The sequence below is a fragment of the Hemitrygon akajei genome, chromosome 4 (assembly GCF_048418815.1).
Source record: "Hemitrygon akajei chromosome 4, sHemAka1.3, whole genome shotgun sequence".
NCBI classification, from domain to species: Eukaryota; Metazoa; Chordata; class Chondrichthyes; order Myliobatiformes; family Dasyatidae; genus Hemitrygon; species Hemitrygon akajei.
Genome location: NC_133127.1, coordinates 163,327,948 through 163,349,666, shown reverse-complemented (window position 1 = coordinate 163,349,666; position 21,719 = coordinate 163,327,948). Strand labels below are relative to the sequence as shown.

Below are 21,719 nucleotides of genomic sequence, written 5' to 3'. Positions count from 1 at the left end.
TCATGTGCAGCTTAATTTAACTTTTCAACTCATCATTCCCACCCTGGTTCCCTTTTTCCCTGAAAGTGGATGCCCACTTGGATATCATTCCACAAAAAACATTATTCTTCCTGCAGGGACCAGTACAGTAAATGTCAGGACTGTTCTACAAAGGACAATGTAATGTGATCTACCCTAATCCAACATATTACTCTTTCAAACTAGCAGCACATGTTAATGATCAAAGACCAAACCGAGCCATTTACTTCCCTTGAACTGCACAACAATTAACTCAGTGTAAACAAGGAACCAAAAAAGAGAAATCTTGGAAAATAAATTTCACTTTCTCGCAGGGTAATCAATTTGCATTTATATGGTGTGCTCTTGAATTTGTTTCAAAAAAACTGAGTTAATTGAATATTAGAGTTTTTCTCCAAATTCAGATGGCTATGGGTCAGTAGAAAGTACTGACATTTTCAACAGGTAACAAGAAAAACTAATGATGTTCCACACCCAAGTAAAGTGAAGCAGCAGGCTAGATTCTGGGAACAACCTCCACCAACTTGTGTCACTGAATAATCACATTGTCCTCTGAACAAGCAACCAGTGTCATGAAGCAAAGTTGACGGAAGCAAAAATAATGGTTTACAAAACATTTTGACAATTGACAAGGAGTTTTAAGTCTTAACAGTAAGATCTTTAAAATCTGAAATGTTTCTGTACAAAATTTGTTTAAATTCAGCCATTGGCATTGTTAACATAAAATAAATTTAAATTTCTAGGTGAATTTTAATTCCAATGATGCTAGACAGTTGTGAACCCTGTAGAATTTTCTCTATTTCTGCATAAAAATGACCTAAAATGTGATCAGATCTTCTCACAAGTCCTAGAACTGGACAAAGAGAACCCAATTAAAAAAATACACAAAAATATTATTCTTGGTTTTTTTTGTTGAGAAAAATTATCCAATATTACATGTCTTTTTTGGAAAAAGTATGTCAAATGCCTTCTACAAAAGCTATTTGGAGTCAGGTGTTCCAATCAATGAAATGAGATTGGAGGTGTGGATTGTAGCGGAGTCCTACCCTATAAAAAAGACACATAAAGTCAGGTTTCTGACAGAGCTTGCTCTTCTCGAGAAAGATCTGTTCACAAGCACCATGCTGTGATCAAAACAACTTTCAGAGGACCTCAGAATAATTGTAGAGATGCATGAAACTGGAAAAGGCTACAAAAGCATTTCTAAAGACCTGAGTGTTCATCGGTCCACAGCAAGAGAAATTGTCTACAAGTGGAGAAAACTCTACTGTTGCTACTCTCCCTAGGAGTGGGCATCCTGCAAAGATCACACCAAGAGCACAACGGGCAACGCTGAAGGAGGTGAAAAAGAACCAATGGGTAACAGCAAAAGGCTTGCAGAAATTTCCAGAACTTGCTACGATCTCTGTTCCTGTGTCCACTATACGAAAAATACTGAAGAAGAATGATGTTCATGGAAGGACATCATGGAGGAAACCATTGTTCTCCTTAAAAAAAAGGGAAAAAATGCTGCTCATCAAAAATTAAACTTTTTGGCAGAAATGCATACCACTATGTTTGGAAGGAAAAGGGCACAGTACACCAACACTGAAACCTCATCCCAAATGTGAAGCATGGTGGAAAGAGCATTATGGTTTGGGGCTGTTTTGCTGCCTCAAGACCTGGACAGTTTGCAATTGCTGAGGGAACAATGAATTCAAAGTTGTATCAAGACTTTTTACAGGAGAATGTCAGGGTCACAATCTGTCACCTGAAGCTTAATGGAAGTTGATTAATGCAACAAGACAATGATCTGAAAGACAAGAGTAAATCGACAACAGAATGGCTTTTAAAAAAGAAGAAAAGTTGTGTTTTGGAATGGCCAAGTCAAAGTCCTAACCTTAATCCTATTTAAGTGTTGTGGAAGGACCTGAAGCAAGCAGTTCATACAAGGAAGCCCACCAACATCCCAGACTTGAAGCAGTTTTGTAAGGAGGAATGGCCTAAAATTCCTTCAAGCTGATGAACAGGACTGATCAACAGTTACCGGAATCATTTGGTTAAAGTTATTGCTGTACAAGGGGCTCACACCAGTTATTGAAAACAAAGTTTCACATACTTCTTTCAACAAATACATGTAATACTAAATCATTTTTCTCAATAAATAAATGAACAAATATAATATTTTTGTGTTATTTATTTAATTGGGTTCTCTTCATCTAGCTAGGACTTGAAGATCTGATTGCATTTTATGTCATATTTATGCAGAAATAGAGAAAATTTCTATAGGGTTCACAAATTTTCTAGCACCACTGTATAAATCTACCCCCCGCCATCTGAATTGGGTACAAAATTAAAAACTAGAGTAAAAGGTAATGAAAGATTTTTTTCAACCACTTTAATAATTGAGGTTACATTTAAAGGAGTTAATATGTTCATAGATTAAAAAGACAGATTGCTTTAGTATTCCTTAACATTGCATCAGTGGATAAATTCATTAACCAAACCTGCAGCAAGAAAGCATTTAACTAAAACAGTATTAGTCAGAATATTGTACTACAAATGCAATTTTGAGGCCCTCTTACATAAAAATTTACCAATCTTAAAATCCCTAAGTACCACAAGGAATTTCTTTAATGAATGGTGAAGAAGCTGATGACATTTGTTGAAAAAAAACAACTTGTTTTCTCCCCCCCCCCCCCCCACCCCCCCGAGTTCATGTGCTTGGGCTCTCTAGAAAACTATCAAATCCATGGCAAAGTCACGTTCCTAGTTCTACTTCCAAACAGTGATAAGATCCAGGTGAGAGAGAAAGTAACTGCCCACTGTCCCATTCCACACCAGCCTAGTCACACTGAGTTTAAAACTGACTCTAGGGATCCTCTAATCAAAATGCAATCTGTCAGCTACGGCTACCCAGCAAAAAGCTTCTCCATCCAAAGGTGGCCAACTGTACATAAAGCAGCAAAACTTACAGACGATTGTAAAGGGTGCAACTAGCTCATTGGGGGAAGAACAAAAAATAAATGTAGACCCAAGATCATAAAGAAAATGAATCTAAGGATTGTAAATGGTGACATGTATGCATTTTGATAGCGAATTTGCTTTGAACTTTGATAAAGCATAAATCAAGTTATATAAAGTGGATTCCAGTTAATTGGGCCAACAGTTAATCAGGGCAGCAACTTATTTGGGACAACACTTAAAGAACAAAAACTATTCAAGAAAATAGCTGGGATTCCCTCCATTTATTTGGGACACTATGCCCCTTAATTGGGACAAGAGACCGTTACCAAACGGTTTCTAACTAGTGTCACTCACGTGCACTTGTGTGGCTATTAGACACCACACTGTGTTTAGAACGAACAGTTTTTAAACAGCGTCAATGTGCTTGTGTTATATTGTCCATTTGGAGCAATGGATGCCAAAAGCAAATGTGGTGATTTTTGATCATTTTCTTGCAGGAAGGCATTGAAGGCAGTCCATTACCTACACTGATTTTGTTAATTTAGAGTCAATAAAAAGAAAATGGCAGCATAAACTGGATGAATTCATGAGATGATAACCATTAGGAACTAATACAATTTCTTAGTACTGTAGTAGCATTGGTAATATTCTAATTTGTGTATTTCATTTAATTACAAAATTTCTTACTCAGTTAAACAGTAGTTTGTCTGTTTTGAATATATTTTTAAACTATTTCCATGAAACTTCGGCTAATTGAGGCAGCCGCTTAAATGGGCCAAGTTGTATTGGTTCTGATGTGTCCCAATTAACCAGAATCCACTCTACATGAAATATTCAGTAAACATTGAACAAAACTGCACAAAAATTCAGCTACTTTTTAAACATTTTGTTACCTTGCCCTTTCTCAGGTTTTTTATGGTGTCCCCAAACCTCTGGATATTTTCATTTGTTGCTACGTTCTGGGTGAGTCCTACCGAGTGCCGTCTAGGATACTGTTTCAGAGGCCCCGTCTCCAACCACTCTGGGTGCTCACACTGTTCCCCCTGCGTACGGCAGCCAGCAGGGTCGAGCGGGACTCTGCTTTCTGGAATGGATGTTCTTGCACGCACTTGCGTCGAACTAATCCTGGAAGTTGCAGTCTTCGCAGTGACAGGTCTTGCATTGTGGAAAATGCTGAAATACAATATTTATTCATTAAATGAGCAATATAGTGTCCTTTTTATTGTAATTGTCTTCATGACATCATCTGCCTCAAGTTTAAAATAAGAAGTTGCTGTGGGGTCATTGAGAGATCAGCCTAGTCTTATTTTGGGCTTCTGATCACTTAGGCCGATCTTCTGGAGCCCTGTAGATCCCAGACACCAGGGAGTTTCAATACTAGTGATAGGTGGAAGCAACATTCCTGAAAAACATCTATCCAATGCAATCACCACTCGTTCAGACAGATGCAAAGAGCTGAGGACTGGTGACTGTTGAAGAATGACACCTTCCAAAGGATGGAAAACAATTTCTGTAAATATTGAGAAGTTAATATAAAGCCTGTGGGGAGAAAAATGGTGATAATATTTCATATCAATAGCCTTTCACCACAATCAACCTGAAACAATTTTATTTCTCACATATGCAGAATATCTTCTGATTTTGGTTTACTTTGATCGTATCCTCGGTTATTTGCTCCTGCTGTATAGAATCGACAGGTTTGTTGGGTAGAAATGTCATTGCTGATTAATTGCTCTCTGGTTCCTCAATCACACTTTACACCAGGAGAACACCTTGGCCTCTTGTCAAACTGTTCTGAGGTTTGAACAAAGAAATGTCAGTTGTATACAAAAAATGACTAGTTCTGTACCGATATTGATCCAATAGAAACTTTGTTTACTTCTGAATCCCCTCATTTTCATATCTAAGTACCAATCATAATACACATTTCAGATTTTAATAACCAATTAAAGCAGTGCAGTAAAGCCCAATAATACTTGAAATAGTAAAATAACTGTCCAATAGTAAATGCTGTAGTAAAATCCTTTGTTTGCATCTTTATCTTGTCCCGGTATGCCGGGTGACCTTGTTTCCGAGGCTTGAATGGAAAAGCAGTACAAAACTTTCAAGGGCCACGTTCAGCCTGGATGACTGCTCGGTGTCTCCACATTGTCTCTGTCAGCTTTTGGCTTACTGAACTTCCACACTGAACAAAGTGTCTGCACTCGCTTCTGTTAGCACGCTACTTTATCTCTTCCCTTTCTGCAACCTCTACAGATGATGGGATTTCTACTGGAAGAGGACCCAACTAGCATTGCTCGCACATCAAGCATTGGGTGCCGTCAAGGTGGAAGGAGGTGCCTGGATAAATGAAATGCCACACCCAGGGAAGAGATCCACACTGAAGCTCTGCCATTACATCTCTAACACTCCTGGCACTACAGAAATGTGCACTGCTGGTTGACACATTATCCCTCTCAATTCCATTCTCCTGTCTTCACCCGGTAATCTTTGACATCCTGACTAATCAAGAACCCATCAACCTCCTCTTTATCTCACTGTCTTCACCTTGACAGCCACTTGTGGCAATGAATTCCACAGATTCACCACCATCTACCTAAAGAAATTCCTCATCTCTGTTCTAAATGGACATCCCTCTGTTCAAACACTCTCCATACGTTATTCCTTTTATTCCCAGAATCATTCTCGTGAACCTCCTATGGACCCTCTCTGAAGCCAGCACGTTTTCTTAAATAAGGCATCAAAAACAATTCACAATACTCTAAGTGCAATCTGACTAATGCATTATAAAGCCTGAGCGTCACATTCCTGCTTTTATATTACACCTTCTCGAAATGAATGCTTACATTACATTTGTCTTCCTTACCAGAGTCAACCTGCAAACTATCCTTTAGGGAGCCCTGCACAAGGACTCCCAAGTCCTTTTGCATCTAAGATTTTTGAATTTCTCCCTGTTTAGAAAACAGTCTGTGCTTTTATTCCTTCTACCAAAGTGCATGTCCATACACTTCCCAACACTGTATTCCATCAGCCACTTCTTTGCCCATTCTCCTAATCTGTCCAAGTGCTTCTGCCCACTCCCTGCATCTTCAACACTACTTGCCTCTCCACCTATCATTGTATCATCTACAAACTTAACCACAAAGTCATCTAAACTGCCATCCAAATCATTGACATATAATATGGAAAGAAGTGGTCCAAGTGCCTACCCCTGTGGAACACCAATAGTCATTGGAAGTCAGCCAGAATGAGCCCCCTTTGTACCCACTCTTTGCCTCCTGACCGTCAGCAAATCTTCTATTCATGCTAGTACCTTTCCTGTAATATCATGGGATCTTATCTCATGTGTGGCACCTTGTTAAAGCCCTTCTAAAAATCCAAGAAAGCAGTATCCACCGACTCTCCTTCATTTATTCTGCCTGTTATTTCCTCAAAGAATTCCAACAGATTTGTCAGGCAAGATTTCCCCTTAAGGAAACCATGCTGACTTTGGCTTACTTTATCATGTGCTTTTAAGTACCCAGAAACCTGGTTTTTAATAATGGACTCTAACATCTTCCTAATCACTGAAGTCAGGTAAATGGCCTATAATTTCCTTCCGTCTCTTTCCCTCCTTTCTTAAAGAGTAGAGTGCCATTTGCAATTTTCTAGAGATTCTTGAAAGATCATTACTGATGCCTCCACAATCTCTTCAGCCACCCCTTTCACAACCTTGGGGTGTATTACATCTGGTCCAGGTGACCTATCTACCCTTGGACCTTTTCAGCTTCCCAAGCACCTTCTCTTTAGTAATAGCAACAACATTCACCTCTGCCCCCTGACACTATCGATTTTCTGGCACACTAACCAGTTACTTCCAAAGTGAAGTTTGAAGCAAAATACTTATTAAGTTTGTCTGCCATTTCTTTGTTCCCACATAACTACCTCTCCAGCGTCATTTTCCAGTGGTCCATTCTCACCTCTCTTTTACTCTGTCTTCTTCTTCCTCGAGTTTTTATGGCAGTTGGCATCCACACTGTTGCATTACTGCCATCTTCAGGATTTACTGTCCCTCATTGTCCATTTACTTGACTGCCTAAAGTCGTCTTTCCAGTCCCGTCGCCCTTAAAAAACTAAACAACCATTTCCTCCCCGATCACTCTCCCCACATTCCAACAAACCTTTAACACTGTTCTCTACCAGTCCTATTTTGCATAATTGTTGTAGCATTTGTTGTCTCTCCTGTGCAAATTTCCTGCATGAAATAAGGACATGCTCTACTGTTTCAGTCTCCTGACATAGATCGCAAAAACCTGTCGGATGTTTATTTATGATGGCCAGAGTACCATTAAGGTTGCTGTGCCCAATTCCCAGTCTACTTATAATTACTTGCTCCTTCCGCTTTACTCCCCTACTCCTTCCCATATCTACTCTGTTCTGAATTGAATGTAAACGTCTTCCGTTTATTGCTCTATCCCAATGCGGCTGCCACTGTTGATTTATCCTTCTCCACACTATGCTCTTCCCCTCTGATTTTGATAGTTTAATATTGACTCTACAGATCCTTTTTTGACTGCTGCTTTTGCCAGCTTATCTGCTGTCTCATTTCCCATAATACCCGAGTGTGCTGGAACCCACATGAATGCGATATTTTTGCCTTGTCTAGCCAGTCTTGAATTTGCAAACAGTATTTCATAAAGCAGATCCTGGTGTCCTCTAGCTGTACCCGCCTCAATGCTTGCAAGGGCCGATACAGAATCGCTACATATCACAATAATATTACAATCAACCTGCTCACTCCATTTAGTGCTAACAATATGGCAAACATTTCAACTGCATAAACACTCAAGCAATCCGGCATTCTCTTGCTAATTTCCACTTGATAACTTGGCACAACAATTGCAGACCCTGTTGCACCGGTTTCTGGACCCTTTGATCCATCCGTCAAAATCTGTACATCTTTATATTTACATTCCCTGTACCTATGATATCCACTGAGTATATCAACCGTTTTATTACTGCATTTAATCTTAAGCAATTCCAAATCTACAGAGGGATTTTCTAATACCCAGAAAGGTCTGACAGGCCACACCACAATTGGACAAAACTCTATCATATACACCCATATCTTTTGCTGTTTGCTCTCTTGTCCAGCCAAAACTTTCTTTTTGTGTCCTTTCCTTCTCCCAGCATGTCTCCAACACCCTTTTTGTAGGATGGCTATCACCATGCCTCCTTAAATTAATCCAGTAATTGGCCTCCAGCTGTTTACATCGCAGCCCCAATGGCATTTCATTTGCTTCAACTTGGAGTGTACACACTGGGGAAGTTCTAACCGCTCCCAAGCACACCCGTAGAGCCCGAGCTTGCACAATATCCAGTTCTACTAACACAGATTTTGCTGCTGGCCCGTATGCATAATCTAATCTTGATCTTATTAATACTACATAAATATACTTCAGTGATGCAAAATCAGCAACCCATTCCAAACCAGCAAGACACCTCATGACATTTATCACATTTTTACATTTAGCAACTACATATCTAACATGTTCTCTCCATGTTAGTCTCAAGTCAAAGTGCACTCCCAAAAACTTTCGACTCTCTCCAGGTTACTTCCATACAGAGTCAGATTAAGTCCCCTGAGCTTTTTCCTCGTAAAGAACATGGTATTTGTCTTCTCCACTGAAAATTTAACATCCCACTTTGTCTCCCACTCTTCAACTTGATTCATTCCATCTTGCATTTTCATAACTATATGTTCAATATTTCTCTCTCTTTTCCACAAAGCCCCATTGTCTGCAAACAATGACCCCACTTCCGTTGGTATATTTACGAATGGAGAATCAAAATGGAGAATAAAGTTGGACTCACTACACTCCCCTGAGCCCTCCCGCTTTCTACAACGTACTGGCTTGATAGTTCTGATCCTATCTTCACCTGAATAGTTCTCCCGTTTAAAAAGTCCTTAACCCAATTGAACATTGCCCCCCCCGATTCCCATTAAATGCAGCTTGATTAGGAGCCCCTCTTTCCATAACATATCATAAGCTTTCTCAACATCAAAAAAACTGCAACCACTGTCTCTTTATTTACTTGTGCTTTTCTTATTTCATCCTCTAGACACACCACTGGATCCATAGTATTCCTTCCTTTCCTGAACCCGCTTTGATACGTAGCCACCATACCTCTACTCTCCAGAAAGTACACTAACCTCTCATTTATCATAAGTTCCATAAGTTTACATATATGAGACGTCAAGGCAATTGGCCTGTAATTTCCTGGCCTGCAGGCATCTTTTCCAGTTTTCCTTATTGAAATAATTATTGCCTCTTTCCAGCTTCCTGGTATTCTCCCTTCATCCCAGACTTTGTTATACAGAAGCGGTAGTTTCTCCAGACTTCCTTCACTCAGGTGTTTTATCATACTATAGCATATTTCATCTTTACCTGGTGTAGTCTTTCCTGTTCTATCCAATGCCTTTCTTAATTCTCCCATGCTGAAAGGGACATCTTGCACACTGTCAAAGTTAGTTTTCCAACATAAAGCCTCCATATTTTCAGCTTTTGTTCTCTCTCTCTACCTCTTCTTTCCTTCTCAGACAAATTATCAGAACTACATACCATAACAAAAGTACTCGCCAACAACTCTGCCTTTTCCTTATTTGTTACTGCAGTCATATTTCCATCCACCAGAACTGGGTACCTCCACTCTCTCCTGTCCCCTCCCATCCTTTTTATCAACCCCCACACCTCTCCTACTTGGGTTGTGTTTCCGATTGAATCATAATACTTTTTCCAGTGCGTCTTTTTAGCATGTCTTATTGTCCTCCTTACTATTGCCTGAGCTTGTTTGTACTGAGTCATATGTTAGAAGTTATGAGTTCTCTTAACCAATTTAAAAGCCTTATTTCTATTTCTCACTGCTTCCTTACAATTATCATCCAACCATGGCATTACTCTCTTCTTTGTTCCTCCTTTACTTTTAGGAATGGATTCCAATGCAGCTGATATTATACCTTGTTTTAATATGCTGTCAAGTGTTTCTATGTCCATCTCATCACTGACCCAACTTAGATATCTATCACTTCTTTCCAGAAACTTCTCCCAATTGGCTTTCTCAAGGATCTATTTCCCACCTATATTCTCTGTGACCAATGAGGCAGAAATATTTATCTTGCACCAGATTGGGTAATGATCACTCCCTACAGTTCCTTCTTGGTACACTAACCACTCACATACTGATGCAATAGAGTTTGATACTAATGTAAGATCAAGCACAGATTCTTTACCTGTATTAACATCAATTCCAGTACTACTGCCATCATTTAGGCACACTAAATACTTCTCATCTAGCAACTCCTCTATTACTTGACCATTGATGTCTGTTCTGTCACTCCCCCATAATACATTATGTCCATTAAAATCACCACACCAATCAACGTTACTACTATTCTGCCCTTCTATCTCCTCAAGCTTGATTAACTCTAGCCTTTTGCATGGATTACAATAATTCACAATCACCAACTCTTTCCTTTCAGCCCATACTTTTACTACCACATACTCCTGTTCACTTCCTATACCTAGTATTCTATAAGGAATGCCTTGCTTTACATAAGTTTCACATCCTCCTCCTCCCCCCTTTCTCCTGTCTTGCCTTACTGCCTCATAACCATATAAAACAAAATCTAAATTAGATTTTAACCAGGTTTCCTGGATACACACATCTGGCTTTTCTCTCCTACTAGCTATAAACTGCTTGAAATCTTGTCCATTACTAATCAGGCTTCTTGCATTCCATTGAAGAATTAGCATTATTAGTAATATCAACCCACACATACTGTCTCTTGACTTGACTGTACCCCAAGTTCATCATTTATCTCTTCCCATTTTAATCCTATCATACCCAAATGGTGCTCTGCAGCTTTCACAATAATCTGAATCCTTTCAGTTTTAGATTTGATCTCACAAGTTACATTTACCACTCCTGCTATAAGGTCACCTATTTCTTCTTCTCTATCCATGCATTCTTCTTAACTTGCATTTTTTAGCTGCCACTTGCTCTTTGCTACACCCTCCCTCATTCATTTTCTTCTGTCCTGCCAGCTTGACGGCCTCAGCATATCAGACTTTTTCCTTCACCCTCATCTTCTGCATCTCTCTCTCTTTTTTCACCACTTCACATCCCCAGTACGCTACACTATGGTTACCTCCACAATTACAGCACCTTGGTCCCACTCCCTCTCCACACTTTCCGTATTCATGTTCCCCACCACACCTTGCACATCTTCTCTTTCCTTTGCACACTTTGGCCACTGCCCAAACTCCTGGCAATTGAAACATTTGGTGTCTATTCTCTTACATTGTATCTCAGAAATCCAGAATATAATTCCTTTGGAGGCACCTTATCCTCAAATTCTACCAGAACAGTTTCAGTCTCCCTTTTCTCTGTTCCCCTGGTCATTCTTTTCACACTCTTCACTGAACTATTCCTCACCCTTAAGTTCTCCACTAGCTCCTTCATATTAACACTGAGGGGAACCCCGGAGATCACCCCCTTGCAACCATTGACCCTTTGTGCTCCAACTCTTACAACCCTGGACACTTTGACTTGCCCAACATTAGTCACCTTCATTGCCTTCTGCATCTGCTCTTTAGTTTTACATCCTATCAGCAGGTTTCCATCTCCTGAAATTCTCGCACGACTCCTTCCCCTACGCCCTCTGATGATTTTTGTTAGATTAAGCAGATGGATTTTCTTTACTCCCCCTTCCCCCTCAAATCTTACCACTACATTTAGCAATTTTGCCCCCGGGCCCTTCTCCTCAACTTCTCTTCCCTCATTTTCCGATCCACCTACACTGGAGCCACCTCCATTCTTTCTCTTCCAACCCATCACCTTCCTATTCTTAGTCCCTCTCCCCACCTCTCCCCACTCAAACTCCAAGCTGCTGCTGTCACCATCAGTCTCCCTCCCTGCCATCCTATCGGAGTTTTCAAGGAAACGTGTACGAATATCGTTCCGGACCTGTACAGGCCGTCGGTCCATATTCCCACAGAATGTCCCCCACAACACCCCAGCAGTTCCTCAGCCCGCAGCCACGCCCAAAAGCGCCGTTCAGCCGGCCGAGAAGAAACCCCAAAACACAGCCACAACACCCTCAACCACACTCCACCCAGCCTTACTCTGTGTCGTAGGGAGACATTATTTTAAATCAAACTACATCACCTGGTAAATTAATGTAATTAAATAGTTGTGGAATGAAAGACTGGTATCAGAGTCGACCAAAGAGCCGAGTAGTTGGGAACTATCTGAATTTTCTCTAATACAAGTCAAAACATCTTCAGGTGTGTACCAAGGAAAACTTAACAGTTCCTCTCAACAGAAGAAATAACGAGTATCCTAGCTGTGACGTGTATGGGAAATAATCCGAGGGTTCATTGTTGGTCAAGCGAAACCATTGCTCGGAGATTAAACTGCAAGAATTGCGAGTCAAACACCTGGTATCCTGACAACAGCAAACAGCATCTCCACAACTGAGGAAGCAGATGACTGGCTTTCCCAACTCACAAGTAAATAAACAGTTGTGTATTTCGGTTATATGAACTTTTAATAACCGGACTTTGCAGCCTCATGTGCTGGAATTACCAATTACTACAAATGTTATAATGACACTAACAGCGGTGTCTTCGTGCTTGTGTATTATTGAAGTACCTGGTTATGGTGTAGGTCTCTAACTTCCCGGCGGCAGAACTTGGCCGCACTTTCTTTCCCAGTGGCATGGTCGCTTCTCTCTCTCTCTCTCTTTGATAACTCAACTATAGTTGGAGAATGGACCACACACTCAGTGAAGAGAAGCCTGGATCCGGCCGAGCGATCTCCGCCTCCTGCGAGTAACCTCCCACCGCTCTCACCTGTGGCAGCACCGAGCCAGGAACATCTTAAAGCGACATGCCGCTCAACCGGAACGCTACTCATGTTGCATTATAAAAATCGGGAAACCGCCTAATAAACAGAGTTTAAATGTGTTATTCTGAAATCTATGAAAATCGTGTTATACCTTCTGACGTGGAACTGTGATTTCCTAACAATCTGTTCATAGTAGTAAATTGATCTCAGCCCCTCTTGCAGAATTTTCGCAAAATATCTACCTTTGGTTTTAACTCGCTGCTAATGTAAAAACACGATTGAATTTTACGCTACTGGTTAGTTACTGCCCCCTAGTGGGTTTATTAAATGACGATTTGACAGAAACCACTACTTTCAGGGTGGCCACAACGCTTGGCCTGGATAGGGTGCCAAACGGGAGGTGCTTCACGACGATTTTGCTCTGCAGGAATTCTGCCTCATCTGGGCCTTGAGAAGAAGCTAACTAAAACCACATAGTAAGGCAAGGTGAGGAGCTCCAGCTGATTAAAAAGTTCATTAAAGAAAGCCTGGAAACCCACACTCAATGTTTTAGAAACAGCTCCTTTCCTTCTGCCGTTATATTTATGAATGGTCCTCTGCTGCGGCAAAACAAATATCGCATCATGTCAGTGATAGAAAACCTGATTATGCTTCTAGTTCTTTTTATCCACAAATAATTTGAACATCACTTCCAATTATATCTATAAATAAAAGTCATGTTTTCTTTCTTGAATACATGCAAATGTTGAACCTTTCCGAGGATATCAAATTTCTTCCATGCCTACTGCCAATACTCTTCGAAATATCCCATCCAGGCTACATTTCAGAAAAAGCTCAAATTAAATAACGTTTTGTGTTCTGAATCAGGAGCAAAGAGATTTGGGCCCATGAAAACAAGTCACTAAATACTACTGTAAACACGGGATTCTGCAGTTGCTGGACATCTTGAGCAGCTCACACAGCACTGAAGAGTTACTGAAGAACTCAGTTGGTCATGGGACATCTATGGAGGGGAATTTCGACATTTCGAGACAAGACTTTATCAGACTGGAAATGAAGGGAACACAGCCAGAATAAGAAGGTGGAGGGAGGAGAAGAAGTAAGTTCAAGGAGTACAGGGAATACAATACTATTGTAGAGGTGCAGAGAGTATGATTGGAATATGAAGCTCTGGGGAAAAGGAATTGAGATAAATGTGAGGAAGTGATGTGACAGTGATATGCCACTGTAATCTGCTTCCATATAGATCACATTTGAAATTTAGTGAATAAATCTTGGCCTTAGATCCGAACCCTGAAGCAGCCCAGAGTAGGCCCAAAGCCTTCATATTAGCAGGCAGGCACAGCGCGTGGCAGCTGGGCCAGTCTTCATAGCCTTGGCGCCACAGAGGGAGAGGTGTGACCATCGCAGAGAGCAAGCAAAATCTGCTCTCACCACGGATCCTGGCACACCATGATCACTTCCTATTATTAAACTGTTTTTATACCACTTCCTGCACTTTTGTATTCTGATTTGAACAGTGGAAAGACATTCATCTCCATCATCTCTTTACTGGCCTTGAAACAGCAGTATCTGTGAGTATTAAGCTTCTGGTAATATTGGTAAACATTTAGTAGACATATTTTGAAGGGAATATTATGTTGGTTTATCTTTGCATTTACTCTTGTTTACAGTGTATAGATATATTGTTTTACTAGCTTGGTTAACGTCTGTTGTGAGAATTATTGACAGAATTGGGTATTAAGACAGTATTAAGTCGTGCAATGCTGTTGTGGTTTCATCACTTCTATATGGCTGTGAAACCTGGACACTGTATCGCAGACATGTCAAACAGCTTGAACAATTCCACAATCGCGCTCTGCGATCAATCATGCAAATCCACTGGCAAGACCGTATCTCCAACCTGACAGTCCTGGACCGAGCCAATTCCACAAGCATTGAAGCCAAGGTTTTGAAGGCTCAGCTCAGATGGACCGGCCATTTGATCTGCATGGATGAGTCCAGAATGTTGCGTCAGTTGTTCTACGGAGAACTGGAGCAGGGCAACCATGCCCAAGGTCGCCCAAGGAAGAGATACAAGGATAACCTCAAGTCAAACCTTAAGTGGGCCAAACTCCAGCCCCGCGATCTCGAACACACTGCTGCTGATTGGTCCAAGTGGCGCAATCTATACTCCAAGGCAGCAAACAACTTCCAAGCCAAGAGTCAAGAAAGACACAGGAAGGCATCCGCTCTTGCCCCAACAGGCGGTGCTCCTTGCCCCATCTGCGACCGTATCTGCGCTTCGGACTTCTGCCTCAGAAGTCATATGCATGCCCACAGACGTTGACTGCGCAACACATTCGTCTTCCTCGGACTTCGAGAGACTACTACTACAAGGCATGCGATGACTCTGTATTGAATTAAACACGTATTTAACTTTACTCTCTGCAGTTTCATAGAAAAAAGAAATCTCATTAATAGCCTTGAAGGAAAGTTTCCATTTTGGGTGATGTTCAGCTCACAGCATAGCTGTGTCCATGCACACAGTGAGGGCAGTAGAATTTACCAATATTACCAAAATACTTAATACTCATTTCAAAGGCATCGCCCAGACCAGAGACACATCTGACCACAGTAGACGTTCAACTCAAGCAACATCAATTATCAAGAGCTGGAGATCAGGTTATAATGTGGCTCATCTATCGTGTCTTCACGACGCTCAAGCGAAACCACAACTAGCATAGCTGCAGCATGAGCTCACGTAAAAACTGAAGCAGCAAGAAAGAGTGCTGTGTATGCTAAGTGTGTAATAGAGACGGAGAAAGCACATGTAGAATTGAGAGGGCACTTCTAGAGGCTACTTTAAGTGCAACCCAGAAAGACTGTGAAGCTGGCGCTGCCTTAGCAGAGGCAAACTTGTATGAAGTTGCAGCTGACTTAGACAGTTGTGAGAAGCAGTCATACTTTGCCATCACACAGTTAATGCATCTTACTACAGTACGTCCAAAGCACTTTGACTATAAAAACTACAGTGCTCCAGATCTACAAGGAGAAGCTATTCACACCACTCAGCCAACATGCCTTTCATAGAGTCCAGGTGTTGACAGCCAAGGTCTACAGCAGCAAAGACCCACAACGCCCCTGTCTGCAGTTCGACCACAGTAAATAAATCAGTCAAGAGTTGCTACTGAGAAGTGATGTAGGTGTGAAGATTTAGACAGGATAGAGTCAGAGAAACTTTGCTCTGCCAAAATAAATAAATGCTTAAATTCTTGATACTCCCATTAACAAAAATTCCTTTGAGCATCCATCCTGTTAATCTCCTTCTAAGTTGAAAAAGATCACTTCTCTTTTTCCTAAACTTCAAAGACTGTAAGCCCAACTCAGCCCCTCTTCATCCACCAATTCATTCTTCCCAATAATCAACTTAATCAATCTTTTCAATACTAGCTCCAACGTAAGTCCATATTGAAAATGGAGACCACACTATATGAACTACCTTAGGAGCAAGTTTCCAATACACTGTAAAAATATATCAAGGCATCTCTACTTCCATACTTCATATTCCTTGCAATAAAGGATAACTTTCCATTAGCCTTTTTAATTACAGAACTAACATTTCAGCTTAATGGTCTTTCATTGTTTCTAGGAAAAGTTGGAGATTAAAAAACAATTACAAGAAAAACGTAACAGGCTTGGGTGACATGTATCTAGTAAACTATTTCTTGCTCATTATTTATCTGCGTGTATAGTTAGGGCACTAGGAATGGCTCCAGGGACTGTGTTTTGTTCTGTGTGTGAGACGTGGGAATTCTGGAAGAACTGCGGCCTCCCGATAAAAATATCTGCACCAGGTACACCAAACTGTAGCTCCTCACAGAACGGGTTACTGGAGCTGCAGCTCGATGACCTTCAGCTCGTAAGGGAAACTGAGAAGATAATAGATGGGAGCTACAGGGAGGTAGTCACCCCTAGGTTGTAGGAGGCAGGTGAATGGGTGACTGCAGGAGAGGAAAGGGAAATAGGCAGCCGGTACAGGGTACCCCTGTGACCATTCCCCTCAATAACAAGTATATCAGGGTACCCCTGTGGCCATTCCCCTCAATAACAAGTATATCAGGGTACCCCTGTGACCATTCCCTCAATAACAAGTATATCAGGGTACCCCTGTGGCCATTCCCTCAATAACAAGTATATCAGGGTACCCCTGTGGCCATTCCCTCAATAACAAGTATATCAGGGTACCCCTGTGATCATTCCCTCAATAACAAGTATATCAGGGTACCCCTGTGGCCAATCCCCTCAATAACAAGTATATCAGGGTACCCCTGTGACCATTCCCTCAATAACAAGTATATCAGGGTACCCCTGTGACCATTCCCTCAATAACAAGTATATCAGGGTACCCCTGTGATCATTCCCTCAATAACAAGTATATCAGGGTACCCCTGTGGCCAATCCCCTCAATAACAAGTATATCAGGGTACCCCTGTGACCATTCCCTCAATAACAAGTATATCAGGGTACCCCTGTGGCCAATCCCCTCAATAACAAGTATATCAGGGTACCCCTGTGACCATTCCCTCAATAACAAGTATATCAGGGTACCCCTGTGATCATTCCCTCAATAACAAGTATATCAGGGTACCCCTGTGACCATTCCCCTCAATAACAAGTATATCAGGGTACCCCTGTGGCCAATCCCCTCAATAACAAGTATATCAGGGTACCCCTGTGACCATTCCCCTCAATAACAAGTATATCAGGGTACCCCTGTGGCCAATTCCCTCAATAACAAGTATATCAGGGTACCCCTGTGACCAATTCCCTCAATAACAAGTATATCAGGGTACCCCTGTGGCCAATCCCCTCAATAACAAGTATATCAGGGTACCCCTGTGACCATTCCCTCAATAACAAGTATATCAGGGTACCCCTGTGACCAATTCCCTCAATAACAAGTATATCAGGGTACCCCTGTGGCCAATCCCCTCAATAACAAGTATATCAGGGTACCCCTGTGGCCATTCCCTCAATAACAAGTATATCATTTTGGACATTGTTTGGGTGGGTGGGTGGGTGGGGAATGACTTACCGATGGGGAGCCACAGCAGCCGGGTCTCTGACACTGAGTCTGGCACTGTGGCTCAGACGGGAAGGGGGCAGAGGAGGAAAGCACTGGTGATAGGAGATTCCATACTTAGAGGAGTAGATAGGAGAATCTATGGATGTGATCGAGAGACTAAGAGTTTCCAGTTTATGGATCATCTGATCTGAACAAAAGGGATGGACCACATCTGAACCTGAGGGGGACAACACCCTTGTGGCCAAGTTTGCTGGAGCTGTTGGGGAGGGTTTAAACTAATTTGGCAGGTGGATGGGAACCAGAGTGACAGGGCTGAGGACAGGGATACTGGTTTACAAGCAGAGGTAGTGTATAGTGAAACTGTGCGGAAGGATAGACAGATGATGGGGGAAAATTGCAGTCAGTTGGATGGGTTGCAGTGTAAAAGGGGGACAAAATTTTAAAAGGTGACAAATACAGGAAACAGTATATGAAAAAAGGTAGATGATCTTATGGTGCTGTTAGAGATTGCCAGGTATGGCATTGTGGGAATCAAGGAGTCCTGGCTGAAAGATGATCGTAGTTGGGAGCTTATTTTCCAAGGATGCACAATCTATCAAAAGGACAGGCAGGTAGGCAGAGGGGGAGGAGTAGCTGTGCCAGTAAAACATGAAATCAAATCTTTAGAAAGAGGTAGCATAGGATCGGAAGTTGCAGAATCCATGTGGGCAAGTTAGGAAACTGCAAGGGTAAAAAGTCCCTGATGGGAGGTACTTACAGGCCTCCAAACAGAAGCCAGGATGTGCCTACTAATTACAGTGGGAGATAGAAAAAGCATGTCAAAAAGGCAGTGTTGAGTTAGTCATGGGGATTTCAATATGCAGATAAATTGGGAAAATCAAGCAGAGAGACAGAGTTTGTGGAAAGCCTCAGAGCTGGCAATTTGGAGCAGCTTGTGGTCAATCCAATAGGGAGTCAGCAGTTCTGGATCAGGTGTTGTGTAGTGAGCTGGATATGAATAGGGAGTTTAAGGTAAAGGCAACTGTAGGAAACAGTGATCACGATATAATAGAATTCACCCTGCAATTTGAGAGAGAGAAGCTAAAGTCAGATGTAACAGTGGAGTAATGGGAATTACAGAGACATGAGGGAGGAGCTGGCCAAAGTTGTTTGGAAGGTGACACTAGCAGGGATGACAGCAGAGCAGCAATGGCTGGATTTTCTAGATGCAATTTGGAAGGTGCATGATAGATAAATCCCAAAGAAGAGGAAGTATTCTAAAGGCAGAATGTTGCAACCATGGCTGACAAGGAAAACCAAAGCCAACATAAACACCAAAGAGGGGTCTATAATAGAACAAATAGTATTAGGAAAAGTTCTAAGGAAAATGTATTATCAGGTCACCACATACAACCCTGAGATTCTTTTTCTGTGGGCATATTTAGCAAATCTATAGAACAGTAACTATAAATGGGATCAATGGACAGCAAACTGTGCAAATGCAGACGATTAGGATTGGGATTGGGAATTTTTAAAAAACCAACAGAAAGCAACTAAAAAAGCTATAAGGGAGAAATGATGAAATATGAAGGTAAGCTAGCTAACAATATCAAAAATGATACTAAAAGGTCTTTTAGATATATAAAGAGTGAAAGAGAGACAAGAATAGATATTGGACTACTGGAAAATGATGCTGCACAGATTGTAACTGTGGACAAGGACTGAATAAATATTTTGCAATAATCTTCACTATGGAAGACCCCAGCATTATACTGAAAGTTTGAGAGTGTCGGGGCAGAAGTGAGTGCAGTTACAATTACTAGAGAGATGTTGCTTGGGAAATTGAAAGACCTGGAGGTAGATCAGTCACCTACACCCGATGGACTAATCCCCAGGGATCTAAAAGAGGTAGCTGAAGAGATTTTGCAGGCATTAGTTATTATATTTCAAGAATCAATAGGTTCAGGCATGATTCCGGAGGACCGGAAAATTGCAAATGTCACTCCATTCTTCAAGAAGGGAGGGAGGCAAATAAAGGAAATTATATGCCAGTTAGCCTGACTTCAGTGGTTGGGAAGATGTTGGAGTTTATTGTAAGAATGTGATTTTGGGGTACTTGCAGGCACATGACAAAATAGGCTAACATCAACATGGTTTCCTCAAGGGAAAATCTTGCCCGAAAAATCTGTTGGAATTCTTTGAAGAAATAACAAGCAGAACAGACAAAGGAAAATCAGTGGATGTTGTAAACTTGGACTTTCAGAAGGCCTTTGACAAGGTGCCGCACATGAGGCTGCTAAATAATATGAGAGCCCATGGTATTATAGGAAGGGTACTAACATTGGCTGATTGGATGGAGGTAAAGAGTGGGAATAAGAGGATTGGATTGGCTGCCAGTGACTAGTGCTGTTCCACAGGGGTCTGTGTTGGGACTGCTTCTGTTTACATAGTGTGTCAGTGATTCGGATAATGAAATTGATGGCTTTGCGGACGGTATGAAGATAGGTGGAGGGGCAGGTAGTTTTGAGGAAGCAGAGAGGTGACAAATGGAATACAGAACCGGGAAGTGTATGGCCACGCATTTTGGTAGAAGGAATAAAAGCACAGACCATTTTAGAAACAGGGATAAAATTAAAAAATCCGAGGTTTCTTTTGCCAGAGGATGGTGAAACTGCGGAATTCATTGCCATAGGTTGTTGTGGGGGCCAGGTCACTGGGGGAGAGGAAAGCAGGGAAGATCCATTATGGGATGGAGACTGAGAGGACAGAAGGACACTATATCTTTGGGTAAAGACTGGTGATTACAAACGTAAGTCAAGGAGAGGTCTGGATGAGAGTAGACAATTGAGATCTGAAAAGCCAGATGAGAAGAAAGAAGATTAAAAAAATGTTGGAAATGCAAAATGAAAAGCTGAAGACAGTGATTGATTTTAAGTCCTGAAAACATTTTTCTTAATCTCCTCTTTAATTCTGCATCTACTATATACTCTGTGCCTTCTAGATTTTGTTGCTCAGAACAGGAAAATAGATCTTTCATGTTTAATCATTCTTCCCTCCCTCCTTATCATTTTATATATCTCATTTTTTAAATATATTCATTCAAAGGATGTAGGCTTTGCAGGCTAAGCCTCTGGTAGTCCCAAAAAGAACTCAGCCCCCACAGAAAAGAGGTTTTCTCATTTTCCCTCATAACAAAGAGTTCCCGTTTCTGGCAATATCTTCATAAATCTTCCCTGCACCCTTTTCAGTGTAAGTATGTCCTGCCTGTATGCTGGATACATTTGCATACATTCTATACTTGCCCTTCATTGGCAGTTCAAAGTTATTTCTTTTTCATTCTCATTAATGTCTAATTAGAACCTAATATTAGTTAATATTTCCAAAACAAATAATGAAAATTAAGCATTTGCATTTATATAAACATAGCTTGGTTCAAGTTTATCTCATGAAGATAAAATTGACAAAAGATGACAAACATGACCCTCAGAACAAGAAAATAAGTCTTTCATATTTAATCATTGATGATATCTTAACAGAAAATCTTGAAAATATAGCACCTCTTTGAAGTAGAGAAAATGAATAATTTATTTTTAACTTCTGTAGTTTTGGCTTCTCGGTTTCATTGTCATTAACTGTCTTTTCATTATTTCAATTACATATTTCTCTTTTGCACAGTCATTACTGAAGTGATATGGGACTTGTCAATAAAGAAGCAAAAGAGAGGTGTGAGATTACACAGGCCACAGATTACAGCTGTGTTGTTTATTGACGCAAATGATGCATTCTACTGTATGTTTTGCAGTATATGTGAGAAAGCTAA

General features: G+C 41.1%; 1 protein-coding gene across 1 annotated transcript in view; it reads right to left on the bottom strand.

Moving 5' to 3' along the window:
- Positions 1 to 12,859, bottom strand: part of wdr95 (WD40 repeat domain 95) — a 105,434-nt gene extending 92,575 nt beyond the window's left edge. The window contains exons 1-2 of the mRNA XM_073041931.1: positions 12,658 to 12,859; positions 3,858 to 4,137 (exon numbers count right to left, since the gene is read on the bottom strand). Coding sequence (XP_072898032.1) covers positions 3,858 to 4,137; positions 12,658 to 12,725 — 348 coding nt within the window. The 5' untranslated portion in view covers positions 12,726 to 12,859. The remainder of the gene's footprint in view (positions 1 to 3,857; positions 4,138 to 12,657) is intronic.
- Positions 12,860 to 21,719: the final 8,860 nt, after the last annotated feature.